At 54.6% G+C, this 13,256-nt stretch overlaps 1 protein-coding gene across 1 annotated transcript; it reads right to left on the bottom strand.

Annotated features, from left to right (window-relative positions):
• Window positions 1-4,037: 4,037 nt before the first annotated feature.
• GRWD1 (glutamate rich WD repeat containing 1) lies at window positions 4,038-12,427 on the bottom strand. The gene is made up of 7 exons (XM_010368658.2): window positions 12,005-12,427; window positions 11,695-11,812; window positions 11,357-11,516; window positions 6,912-7,125; window positions 6,629-6,771; window positions 6,237-6,434; window positions 4,038-5,242 (listed from the first exon to the last, which is right to left on the bottom strand). Exons 1-7 carry the CDS (start codon window positions 12,189-12,191, stop codon window positions 4,925-4,927), a joined length of 1,338 nt encoding a protein of 445 aa, XP_010366960.2. The 5' UTR covers window positions 12,192-12,427; the 3' UTR covers window positions 4,038-4,924.
• Window positions 12,428-13,256: the final 829 nt, after the last annotated feature.

Here is a 13,256-nt window from a genome sequence, read left to right as displayed (position 1 = left end):
AGGCCAAGGTGGGCAGATCACTTGAGGTCAGGAGTTTGAGACCAGCCTCGGCAACATGGTGAAACCCCGTCTCCACTAAAAATACAAAAATTAGCCAGGTGTGGTAATTACAGGCATGCGCCCCTGTAATGCCAGCTACTCAGGAGGCTGAGGCAGGAGAATCACTTGAACCTGGGAGACAGAGGTTGCAGTGAGCCAGGATTGCGCAACTGTACTCCAGCTTGGGCGACAAAGCAAGATTCCGTTTCAAAAAAAAAAAAATTAATTGTGATGGCTGCACAGTTGTGAATATACGAAAAGCCACTGAATTATACCCTGTAATGAGTGTATGATATGAGATGTGAATTAGATTTCAATGAAGCTATTGTAAAATAAATGAAATGGGCTCATGCCCGACCCTCTGATCTTTGGCAACTCTTTCTGAATCTCGGTTTCCTCAATTCTGAGGTGGGGAAATTGGGACTTCTTAAAAGACCAGGAAGGGCCTTCTGGATAAGGGCCCGATCCTGGTTCAGTTGCTCACCCACCATGTCCCCTGGGATCTCTGGCTTTCTTTTCCAGAGACTCAGTTTGCTGAGCCATTTACTAGGTGTGTGACTGACGACAGGTCACATCCTTTCCTGAGCCTCAGCTCTCTCATCTGTGAAAGGCAGGAGGCCTGGGGGAGCTGGGCATTGTGGCTCCCACCTGTGATCCCAGCACTTTGGGAGGCCAAGGTAGAAGGATTGTTTAAAACCGGGAGTCTGAAACCAGCTTGGGGAACATAGCAAGACCCTATCTTAAAAACAAAAATTAGCCAGCCATGGTGATGCAGCTACTCTGGAGGCTGAGGTAGGAGATCACTTGAACCCAGAGTTCAAGGCTGCAGTGAGCTATGATGGTACCACTGCACTGCAGCCTGGGCAACAGAGTGAGACCCCATCTCTTTAAAGAAAAAAAAAAAAAAAAAAAAAAGAGGGCAGATGCAGTGCCTCACACCTGTAATCCTAGTACTTTGGGAGTCCAACTCAGGAGGAATGCGTGAGGCCAGGGGTTTGAGAACCAGCCTGGGGAAGACAGCGAAACCCTGTCTCTAAAAAATAAATAAATAATAAAAAATAAACGAAGAAAAGAAATGGAGGGAATCGCAGCAGTCTGTCAGGGTGGAGGAAAGGAAAGGGCTAGGCATGGACCTGCACCCCTCATTGCCTTCAGGGTTCACTGCAAGGTTACCGAACGCTTGGCCCTGTGGTGGGAACTTCCCAGGAACCGGCTGGGTCAGGACAAACCATACCAGGGGTTAAATAATTTGTGCTGGAACCTGGGCATCCTCAGGGGTTTCTTGGCAGGGCCTGGCACACTCCATTGGGAAAGAAGACCATGAGACAACGTCAAGTTTGGCACCAACTGGGTCTCCCAAAGCCCTGCACCTGCTTCCCACCACCACCGGGGCAGCCCTGCCATTCGCTGGGGTTCATTAGGCCCACTTGACAGAGGCAAAGCTGAGGCTGAGGTGAGAGGGGACCAGCCTGGCCCACTTGACAGAGGCAAAGCTGAGGCTGAGGTGAGAGGGGAGCAGCCTGGCTGTGTCCGGCGCCCACAGTGTGCCCCAACCTTGACTCTGTCTCACCCTTGACAACCCTGCACGTTAGAGACTGTTCTCCCAAAAAGGGGAAATAGGCTTGTTGCCCAAGTCTGGAGGTCAACATCAGGATGCAGCATCTACACCTGCAGCCCTCCCCAGCCTGGGGATCCCCAGTCTGCACTGGCTCCACCCTCGGGAACCACCCCCGTGGGCCGGGGAGGCAGATGGGCACTGACACTGACCTGTGCTCCCCAGTCCCCAGCCTGGACCTCTCACCCGGACTTGCCCATCTCTCAGCAAAGCCCTCTGCTGAAGGGATGTAGCTTTCCACAGAAAAGCCACCTGAGGCTCAGGTTAGTCCCTTGTCACAGGTCTCTCAGCCAGTGGGGAGAGGAGAGGCAAAACCTAGCCTCCCACGCAGGCCTCCTGGGAGCCACGGCTCGAGTGCCAAACCACAGTCTTCCCAAGTGCACTCTGGTTTCAAACACACCTAGTACACGCAAGGCCTCGCACTGAGCTCCCGACATGCCCGCAGCCCCACTGGACTCTCAGACCCCACTGCTCACCTTGGCCGCTCAGGATGCGGGGAGGTGAAGATCATCACCCCCTTTCACAGCTGGGGAACAGGCTCAGGGAACGCCATGAGCTGGCCAGACCCCGCAGTGCCAGGGAGAATGCCGGTCAGGTCCTAAGCCTTTCTTTCCTTCCCAGAGCTCTGCCCTTGAAATCCTCCAGTCCCACCTCAGCCCCGTGAGGCAGACCCACGTCTACTTCCCAAAGCCGACAGGGACCTTCACCAGGGGGCTGTCTGTGGCCAACATGGCCCAGCTCCCAGGCTGGCTGCGACTCAGTTCGGGGCACCCCCCTCCCCTGGCAAAAGCAGGGCGGGAGGGAAAGGGATCCTCCCCCTGACCTGCAAGAGCAGCTTAATGTTTCCATATAAAGGACATCCAGGGCTTAAGGTGCTTCAACTTCGTGTCAAAGTCACTGTCTAATCTGAGGCCAAGAAGCCCCACCCCCAGGCCCCACCCTCACCCACCCAAATAAACACTCTCTCACTCTTCCAAAACCAGGGGTGTTCCCCGCTGCTCCCCACCTACCAGTGGGGGATGGATGGCAGGTTGGAAAGCAGAGACTGCAGAAAGACAAGGACACGCAGAGATGGGAAGGAGGAGGGGTGTTGAGAGGGTGCCCCAAGAAAAAGTACAGGGACCAAGCAGGACAGGGACCCTGAGAGAGAGGGGGACAGAGACCCAGAAGCAAAGGAACAGAGATCCAGAGAGAAAGGGACAGAGACCTTGAGAAAGGACAGAGACCCAGAGAGAAAGGGACAGAGACGTTGACAGGACAGAGACTCAGAGACAGAGGGGGACACAGACCCAGAGAGAGGGGGGGACAGAGACCTAGATGGAGGGAGACAGAGGAGACAGAGGTAGACAAGGCAATTGGGAAAACGAAAAAGAAAAAAGAAATGTTTTAAGAAATGGCGACATGGGGAGATGAAATGTGTAAGACACAGAGAGGCAGAGAGATGGGAGAGACAGAGATGCGGGGGAGAGCGAGAGACAGAGAAAGAGAGAGAGACTTTCTTTGAAAGGATGGAAGCCAGTGAGAAAATGTGTAACATGGGGATGGGGTGAGAGGTGGAGGCACGGAACCTGGGGGTAGATTCTCCTGTCGCTGATGGAAAGACAGGACCTCCTTGAGGGGGCCACGCTGAGGGCAGGGATGCTGGGGGAGGGGTGGATGGGGGCGATGCAGCAGAGCAGGAGGGGATGGCTGAGGGCGGCCTTGCATGGAGGCACGTACCTGGTGGGGCGGCCCACCCCCATGCCCTCCACTGAGGACTCCTCGGTTAGGGCTGAGGGGAAGCCTCTGTGGGTGCCAAGGGGCTGTAGTCTGTCCTTGGTCCCAGGGGCCGTGTGACAGGCACCCGACCTCGGAGTCCACAGACGGATCAGAGGCTGGATGGAGGGGGGCTGGGGGTGGGGCTAGCTGAGAGCCGCAGAGGGGGAGCCAGGGAGGCCGGCCAGGCAGAGCGGCTGGGCCACAGCCCAGGCAAGCTGGACAGGAGACAGCGGCGGAGGAGACAGCGACTAGGGGGCAGGGAAACTGACAGTGGGGGACGACAGACTCTGAAAGAGGGGGACACAAAGAAAGAAACCTGATAAAGGGGAGAAGGACTGAAGGAGAAATGGGGGCTCCTGAGTTCCCTGAGATGAAGCCTTCATCAGCTGGTGGGGGGCAGGGGCAAGGCCCCTGTCACTGAGCCCGAGTGAGTTCCAGATGAAAGGACACTCAGAGAAGGCAGAACATGGCAGCACCCAGTGGGCGGAGGGAGGGTTGCACTGCACTCCCAGGGGCCTCCCCCAGCCTAGCAGCCTGGGGGCAGGGGGCACCAAATTCCTCCCCACCCCCAAACTCCCCCCAGTTTCCTCACAGGGCTGTGGCCAAAGGACCAGAGTCTCACACGCACCTCAGGCCTCTTCCTGGTCCTTTATTGCTGCTCAGGAGCCCTGACCTTACTCCCGACACAGCACCAACCTCTAGGTCAGGGAGGAGGGGAGGGGGTCGCATGTTGCCCCCACACAGGGAAATCCTGGTCAAACCCAGCTGGCAGGAAGACAAGCGGCAGAAGCAAATTGTGTTGGAAGAACCCACACCTCAAATTTGATGCAGCCACTGTATATCCCCCGAGTTCCCTGCTGGGAACCAACAGTCAAAATGGGGTCCTGAGCCGGACACGGTGGCTCACGCCTGTAATCCCAGCACTCTGGGAGGCTGGGGTGGGCAGATCACTTGAGATCAAGAGTTTGAGACCAGCCTAGCCAACATGGTGAAACCCAGTATCTACTAAAAATAGAAAAGTTAACAGGGTGTGGTGGCACATGCCTGTAATCCCAGCTACCCGGGAGACTGAGTCAAGAGAATCACTTGAACCCGGGAGGCAGTGGTTGCAGTGAGCCAAGATCGTGTCACTGCACTCCAGCCTGGGCGACAGACCAAGACTCCGTCTCAAACAAACAAACAAACAAAAAACTGGGTTCTGGGGCACAGGTCAAATGGGTGACAGCTGACAGGAAGGAATCCACCAACACACAGGCCACACCAGGCCACACAAGTCTCTGGGTGGGAGTGGTCTTACAGAGCCCTGGTTAAACCAAGTTCTTTGGTGAGAGGAGTCACTGGATCAGACCCAGGCCTTCTACAGAACAACACATCAAACAGAATCCACCATGGCAGCCCAGAGGCCAGCCAGTCCCAGTCAACAGACCTGAATGAACCCCTTCCAGGGAGGCCCAGTTCGACTTCAGTTTCCAAGCAGGAAGCAGGAAGCAAAAGCAGGGCCAGTGGGGCGCCTCAGACGCTGATAGTGCGGAAGACGGTGAAGCCCGACAGCGCCGTGCTGACCAGGAGCCCCGGGCACTGCGGGTGCCAGTGCAGCTCCTTCAGCTCGGTCTCGCCCTGGTGCACGAACAGCAGCTGCTGCGGGAGGTCGGCCAGTCCGGGATCAGCCTCCACGTCGCCCGCCTCAGGGTCCCGCTCCACTGCCAGGTCCCACTGTGTGATCTGGTGGTCTGCACCCGAGGCTGCAAAGACCCCGCTGTCCTGGGGGTGCCACTCGACGGAGGTCACGGGGGCCACATGCTGCTTGAAGGTGGCCACTGGGGAACCAGACTAGAGGGACAGGATGGGAATGGTAGGCTCTGAATGCCTCAGCCTGACTCCTTGGGGGGACCCAGGCAGAACCCCCAACCCCTCTCCAGCCTCAGGGTTCAGCCAGGGCCCCACCTCTTAAGCCCTCACAAGCCCACAGTCCAGAAAAGGGACACAGGGTAATTCTGGCTGCTAAGAAGGCTGACCAGCCCAGGGGTTGCTGGGAATTGGGATTCACTTGCAAAGAAGCCCCTCCCAGCTCCACAGTGTCAATCCCTAGCTTGGCTGTCATGTCACACTGGCTCCTGTCCTTTCTGTGCCTCAGTCCTCTCCTACAATGAGCAGGCTGGGCCCCAATTCTCAGTTGCATCTATAAATCTACAACTCTCTGAAGCTCTCAGCACTGGCTGTACAGACAGCTGTACTTCTGCCCACAGGCAGATGAGAGTTCTAGTCTCTGCAGCCCCAGCCCCTCCATCTCTTGTCAGCTGTTCCCCTGGTGGAGTGAGTGACTCCAAGAGTGGAGACGCACCACCCTTCCTCTTGTTGAGCCTGTTTCCTCTTCTGTACCCTGAAGAGGAGGGTGTCTAGTTCTAAGGGCTCTCCAGCTCTGTTGAATAAAACCATTCAAGGCCGGGCGCGGTGGCTCAAGCCTGTAATCCCAGCACTTTGGGAAGCCGAGACGGGCGGATCACGAGGTCAGGAGATCGAGACCATCCTGGCTAACATGGTGAAACCCCGTCTCTACTAAAAAATACAAAAAACTAGCCGGGCGAGGTGGCAGGCGCCTGTAGTCCCAGCTACTCGGGAGGCTGAGGCAGGAGAATGGCATAAACCCGGGAGGCGGAGCTTGCGATGAGCTGAGATCCGGCCACTGCACTCCAGCCCGGACGACAAAGTGAGACTCCATCTCCAAAAACAAAAAAAAAAACCATTCAAGAAGGAAAGATCCTACAAATCCCAGGGCTGCTGGGAGCAAGCTTCTCTAGACCCCGGGGGCAGGCTGGGAAAATACCTTGAACTGCCGAAGGTCCCAGATCTTGAGGGCCCCGTCATCCCCGCCACTGAGCAGGAAGGGCTCCCGGCGGCTCCAGCTGATGACATTGACGTCCCCCTCATGGGCGGTGGCCGTGGTGAGCATGCAGGCCTTGCTGGGGGCTGCCCGGATGTCCCAGATGCGGATGGAGGCGTCAGCTGAGCAGGAGGCGAACACCTGGGCAAGGCAGAGTCTGAGTGGTCCTATTGCCCCCCAGGGCTACTCTCTCTTCCACTGTCCCCCTTACTAGCACTTGGCCTGGAAACTGTCTCTGTCAGTTTCCCAGCCCTCTTTTCCCTCAGACCTAAGATTCTAGGTCCCTGGCACGAACTCCATCAGAACTAGATGACCAGACCCCCGCCCACCCTCACCGTGTTCTCGGTCGGTGACCACTGCAGGTCCTCCACAGAGCGCGTGTGGCCCACGAATGGCCGCTGGTCCACGTGCCAGGAGCCGCCGTCCGTAGGTGTCCAGAGGTGGATGTTCTTTTGACAGTCACCGGTCAGCAGGCGACCTGGGGAAGGGAGTCAGGAAATGACCTCGCCCCACCTGGCCACATCTCGCTCCCCTCCCTGGAGTCTAAGCGCCCCGCCCCTTGCTGCAGAGCCTGCTCGCCCCACCTCCCGGGGACTCCTGAACACCCCAGGGACTCACCAGGCACCCGAGGGGACCAGTCAAGGGCAAAGCCCTCGCCCATGTGCCCAGCAAAGGAGAAGATGGGCTTCATTTGGGCCTGCTCATCCCGGAGAAAGGCTGCCAGGGCCTGGGGGTCCTCCACCACCTGCAGAAGCCGCCGCAGCGCAAACACCTCCACCTGGCCCTTCTCTGACCACACCCCAGCCACGGGCTCTTCACCCAGCCATGACACCTGCAGAAGAGCCGGGCGAGGAAGGGTGATGTGAAATGAGGGGAGAGGAGGATCAGGGCACTGACCACAAGCTCCCCATATCCCAGAGAACCAGAAGCGCGGTTCCTCAGATCTCCGAGGCCTGGAACTACAGCTCCTAGAAACCTCTATGGGAGGCAAATCATAACCTGCAAAAACCAGCATGGTAGCTGGGACCGTTCTCCACAGCGGGGTGGGTGTGGGTGGGGGAGCTGAGGTGGGGGATAGAGCCCCAAGATGCCTGGGAGCTGAGGCTGCAATTCCTGCCAGTCCTTGGCAGGGTGTTCAGGCTCCTGGTCTTGGTAACCCTCTAAATGCTGGAAGGCCACAAGGCTCAGTCCTTGGCCCTCCTTGCCTCTGTGTTTGTTCACTAGGAGGCCCAGTGCAGCCACAAGGTTTCTAGTACCCCTAGCCCTGACATCTCTCCTGGGCTCCAGACTCCTACGGCACTGACCGTTCAAACTTTGTTTTTGAGACAGGGTCCAGCTCTGTTGCCCAGGATGGAGTGCAGTGATGCCATCATGGCTCTCTGCAGCCTCAACCTCCTGGGTTCAAGTGATCCTCCCACCTCAGTCTCCCAAGTAGTTGAGACTATGGGTGAGCACCACCACATCTGGCTTTTAAAATTTTTTTGTGGGCTGGACACGGTGGCTCACACCTGTAATCCCAGCACTTTGGGAGGCTGAGGCAGGCGGATCACGAGGTCAGGAGTTCGAGACCATCCAGGTTAACACTGTGAAACCCCGTCTCTACTAAAAATGCGAAAAATTAGCCAGACGTGGTGGCAGGTGCCTGTAGTCTCAGCTACTCGGGAGGCCGAGGCAGGAGAATGCCGTGAACCCAGGAGGCAGAGCTTGCAGTGAGCTGAGATTGCGCCACAGCACTCCAGCCTGGGTGACAGAGCAAGACTCTGTCTCATTAGAAAAAAAAAAAAAAAAAAAAAAAATTTTTTGCAGAGACAGGGTCTCACTTTATCACCCAGGCTGGTCTGGAACTCCTGGTCTCAAGTCATCCTTCTGCACTGGCTTCCCAAAGTGCTGGGATTACAGCCGTGAGCCATTATGCCAGCTTGACCATTCAACCTTAACCAATGCCAAGCTCCTAATCGCCGCCTGCAACTGCCCCCTCTCCACTTCAGGCCCAGAACTACAGGACTCATTTCTGTCTTGTCCCTTCTTCCTCATGCCCAGCACCTATGCTGGCTACACTAAAAATGCTCACTTCCAGGGCTGGGCGCAATGGTTCTCGCCTGTAATCTCAGCACTTTGGGAGGCCGAGGAGGGCGGATCACCTGAGGTCAGAAGTTCGAGACCAGCCTGGCCAACATGGTGAAACCCCACCTCTACTAAAAATGCAAAAGTTAGCCGGGTGTGCTGGTGGGTGGCTGTAATCCCAGCTACTTAGGAGGCCAAGGCAGGAGAATCGACTGAACCCAGGAGTCAGAGGTTGCAGTAAGCCAAGATCGCGCCATTGCACTCCAGCCTGGGTGACAAAAGTGAGATTCCGTCTCCAAAAAAAAAAAAAAAAAAACCCTCACTTCCAACCCCCTTCTCATGATCTCTATCACACTACTACTGATATCATCCTTCCCCTGAATACTATAAGTCTTCCCACAGGATTCTTTCCTCCTACCCTTGCCTCTCTGCAATTGATATTTAAAACAGCAGCCAGAGGGATCACTTTAAAAGAAACGCCAGACCCTGTCTTTCCTCTGCCCGGAACCCTCCAATGTCTCCCAACTAAAAGCTGGAGTACTTAAAGTGGCCGACAAGGCTCTGAACAATGTCTTCTCTGTGCCCGCCCCCCAAATTGTGTCACTGTCCCCCCTTGTTCATTCTGCTCCAGACAGACTGGACTCCCCAGCTTTGCTTGAAACTCTTCAAACATGCCAAGCTCACCCCAGAGCCTTTGAACTTGTGTTTCCTTGCCTGCAAATTCTTGTCCAGGGTTCACTGCCCCACGACCTGTGAATATCTACTCAAATGGCACTTTATGACTGAATACTTTCCTCACCACACTGTTTAAAAATAGCAACTCGCCGGGCGCGGTGGCTCAAGCCTGTAATCCCAGCATTTTGGGAGGCCGAGACGGGCGGATCATGAGGTCAGGAGATCAAGACCATCCTGGCTAACACGGTGAAACCCCGTCTCTACTAAAAAATGCAAAAAAATTAGCCGGGCGTGGGAGCGAGCGCTTGCAGTCCCAGCTACTTGGGAGGCTGAGGCAGGAGAATGGCGTGAACCCGGGAGGCGGGGCTTGCAGTGAGCCGAGATCGCGCCACTGCACTCCAGCCTGGGCAACTAAGCGAGACTCCGTCTCAAAAAAAAAAAAAAAAATAGCAACCCATTCCTGGGGCACCCTAACCCTCTTCCCCTGCTTCCTTTGAATTTTTTCCAGGATAGTTAACACCTTTGGACATGGTACATATTTACTTAGTTTGATCTCGTTCCCTTCCCCGGCTAGTGTGTAAATTCATGGAGCCACAGACCTTTTGCTTGCTGCTAAATCCTCTGCATCTAGAACAGTACTGAAACATAGCAAAAATAATTTCATGGAAACAGACAGTCCCAGCTATAAGTCAAGTACTGCTCTAAGTGCTCTTCATATACCATATCATTCTATTTACAAGTCTACCTGATCAGATGTTTTAGCTTTGAAGCAAAACACAAATAAACAGGCTGGGCACAGTGCCTCATGCCTATAATCCTAGCATTTTGGGAGGCCAAGGTGGGCAGATCACTTGAGTTCAGGAGTTCAAGACCAGCCTGGCCAACATGATGAGACTCCGTCTCTACTAAAAATACAAAAATTAGCTGGGCGCGGTGGCGTGCACTTGTGGTCCCAGCTACCCGGGAGGCTGAGGCAGGAGAATCACTTGACCCTGGAAGGCAGAGGTTGCAGTGAACCGAGATCACGCCATTGCACTCTAGCCTGGGCAACGGGAGTGAAACCCTGACTCAAAAACAAAACAGCCACAACCAAAAATAGTTCCTGAATAGTAACAGAAAATACATACCTCCTATGACATACAACCAGGTGCTATTCTAGGCACTATCTGTTATTTCATTTGACCTCATGCCAGTCCCATCAGATAAGTTCTGTAACTCACTATGTTACCAAAGAGAAAAGTGAAGAACATAAAACATACCCTCATAATCTAAAATAGTACCTAGCGTGTAATGACAGTTATCATAATAGCTAAATTGTATAAAACTATGTGAAAAATACTTTCCTAAAAACTGAAGGAGGCCGGGTGTGGTGGCTCACCATGACTTTGGGAGCCTGAGGTGTGAGGATCACTTGAGGTCAGGAGTTTGAGACCAGCCTAGCCAACACGGTGAAACCTCTTCTCTACTAAAAATGCAAAAAATTGGCCAGACGCAGTGGCTCACGCCTGTAATTGCAGCACTTTGGGAGGCCAAAGCAGGCGGATCACGAGGTCAGGAATTCGAGACCAGCCTGACCAACATGGTGAAACCCTGTCTCTACTAAAAATACAAAAATTAGCCAGGCATGGTGGCATGTGCCTGTAATCTCAGCTACTCAGGAGGCTGAGGCAGTAGAATCGCTTGAACCTGGGAGGCGGAGTTTGCAGTGAGCCGAGATCACGCCATTGCCCTCCAGTATGGGTGACAATGCAAGACTTCGTCTCAAAAAAAACCCCAAAAAAACAAAAAATTACAAGGGTGTGGCGGCGGGCGCCTGTAGTCCCAGCTACTTGGGAGGCCGAGGCAGGAGAATCGCTTGAACCTGGGAAAAAGAGGTTGTAGTGAGCTAAGATCACACCACTGCACTCCAGCCTGGGCAACAGAGATTCCATCTCAAAAAGAAAAGGCCGGGCACGGTAGCTCAAGCCTGTAATCCCAGCACTTTGGGAGGCCGAGGCGGGCGGATCACCTGAGGTCAGGAGTTCAAGACCATCCTGGCCAACATGGCCAAACACCGTCTCTACTAAAAATGCAAAAATTAACCAGGTGTGGTGGCATGAGCCTGTAATCCGAGCTACTCGGGAGGCGGAGGTTGCAGTGAGCCGAGATCGCGCCACTGCACTCCAGCCTGGGTGACAGAGCAAGAGTCAGTCTCAAAAACCAAAAAAAAAAAAAAAAAAAAAAAAAAAAAGGAGGACATGAGGATGTGTTGGGAGCTATGGACACAGGGGTCAGGTCGGGTGTGTTTCACAGTACGCAGAGCAGTTTCCTGGGACCATACCTACCCGAACTCGGTTGATGCCACCATAGTGGGGCAACATGGCCAGCTCCAGCTGAGGCTTCCGCTCTTCTTCATCCTCTTCATCTTCCTCCTCCTCTTCATCACTGCCCTCTGAGGGTGGGGGCTTCGTCCCATGCAGATTGTGCATACGAAGAATCATCAGTCTGGGGGAAATTGTGGGGTGAGTTATGCACTAGATGCCACGATTCTTAGGAAGGAGAGAGGCTGGAAACCCAGACTCCTGGGTCTGCGAGAGGCAGAAACTGGAAGCCCTAACTCCTGGGTCCTGAGGAAGGGGCTGGAAACTGAGCCTCCTGGTCCTGGAAACGCCTCGGGTTTTACCTGTTGCTCTGGGCGCTCTCAGCCTGGGTCCCAGCACACAAGTAAAGCGTAAGAGGAAGCTCTGTCCTGTTGTCTCCCAGGTGATCCCGGACTATGTCAAAGCTGAGACAGGGGGCGCCTGGGGATGGAAGGAGGGGTTTACGAGTTAAGACGGGACAGTGAGAGCTCAGTTCCCGTCTCCCTCATGGATCAACCGCCTCCGGTGTGAAATCACCTCTCTTGGACCCCAGCCTTCTCTTCCCGAGCACCTCTCAGGTTAAAGGCTCAGGATTAGCCACCTCAGGACCCTGGAGTCCGGACTCAGCCCTACCAGTCTGTGCTCGGTGGTAGAGCACGTAGGCCTCCTCGTCCATGACCAGTTCCTCTCCTTCGCGTAGCGGCGGCCCCCGGCCGGGCAGGTACACCTGGGCCGGGCCCTCGGAACTCGTGTCGCCGGATTCGGCTTCCATAGGTTCCCCGGTTTCACACGTGCGCCGCCGACCCTTGCGCGCCGCCATCTTCGAACCCTCTCACTGCTGACGTCCGGTAAGAGCGTCACTTCCGGGTTTCGCCTTCCGCCTAATGAGATCAGCCCTCCTGCGCGGTTACCTTGGAAACCCCGGGGACAGCTAATTCGAGAGGGTAATGCGGCAACGCGGGAGGAGAACTCAGGTAATGGCGCCAGCGAAAGAAGCCTGCGGATACGGAGAAACTGCATCTTCGCGTGACTTTGGGCGCTGTTCCTCGCGGTAGTGGCTAGGCCTCCTGGGAGTTGTAGTACTACGGGAGGCCTGCTTACCGCATCGTCCACTTTGATCCCCAGAGCGTTCTTTCCACTTAATTATTCATGTATGCAAATTTGCTCTCTCACCGGCAAGGCGATTGGGTTTCTGCTCCCTGAGGACCCAAAAGGCCGATTTCTTCTCCTCTCTCTGTTGTGATGGCTTTGTTTCAAAAATGCCTTCTTGTAGAAAGGATGGATATTATCTGTAAGTTAGGCGGTTCAATCTACCCTCTAGGGGCAGCCAATTGCCTAACTAGACATTCACATTGCAGCTCTGGTCAGCGAGCACTTAATCAGAAAGTCCACCCTCTGGAGGCAGCTATTACAAGTGCTTCGTCTCTCTTTATCACCCATCAGCACCAGCGGTTTGGCTAATTGACATAATGAAATGTTAGAAATAGATTCTCATTGGCGAGATTAACAGCATTCAAGATAATGCGGATTGGCTGGGATATGTCAGACACTCTCCTAGCTTGCATGAACAGGATATTAAGAATCTAGCAAGCCTTGGTGCCTATAGCCATAGGAAATAAAACCATACCTTTGATCCTAATATGTTTTGTCTCCCGGATCTATCTCACCACTCTCTTGGGGTCTCTGTCTGCCCCAGTACCCTCTGGATTTCTCTCTTTTCAGGGTCTCTTCCCACCTCCTCTTTCTTGGTCTTTGTCTCCCCACCCACCTCCTTTCAGAGCCTCTGTTCTCTAATTCTGTCTCCTCTTCCCCTGTGGGACTTTTGTGTTTCTGTTTCCTCCAGAGAAGTTGAGGGGGCTAGCAGACACGGAGCTTAGGCTTGGAC

This window comes from Rhinopithecus roxellana, chromosome 12, assembly GCF_007565055.1.
Source record: "Rhinopithecus roxellana isolate Shanxi Qingling chromosome 12, ASM756505v1, whole genome shotgun sequence".
NCBI classification, from domain to species: Eukaryota; Metazoa; Chordata; class Mammalia; order Primates; family Cercopithecidae; genus Rhinopithecus; species Rhinopithecus roxellana.
Note: the sequence above shows the minus strand (reverse complement) of the source record. Positions and strands in the feature narration are given on the sequence as shown.

Excerpts from the sequence above, each read along its gene's own strand:
- GRWD1 (XM_010368658.2), bottom strand. The coding sequence starts at position 12,191 with ATGGCGGCGCGCAAGGGTCGGCGGCGCACGTGTGAAACCGGGGAACCT. Across the intron at positions 11,517-11,694 it reads GAGAGCGCCCAGAGCAACAG|ACTGATGATTCTTCGTATGC; the intron begins GTAAAACCCGAG and ends AATTTCCCCCAG. Across the intron at positions 5,243-6,236 it reads GGGACCTTCGGCAGTTCAAG|TCTGGTTCCCCAGTGGCCAC; the intron begins GTATTTTCCCAG and ends CTGTCCCTCTAG.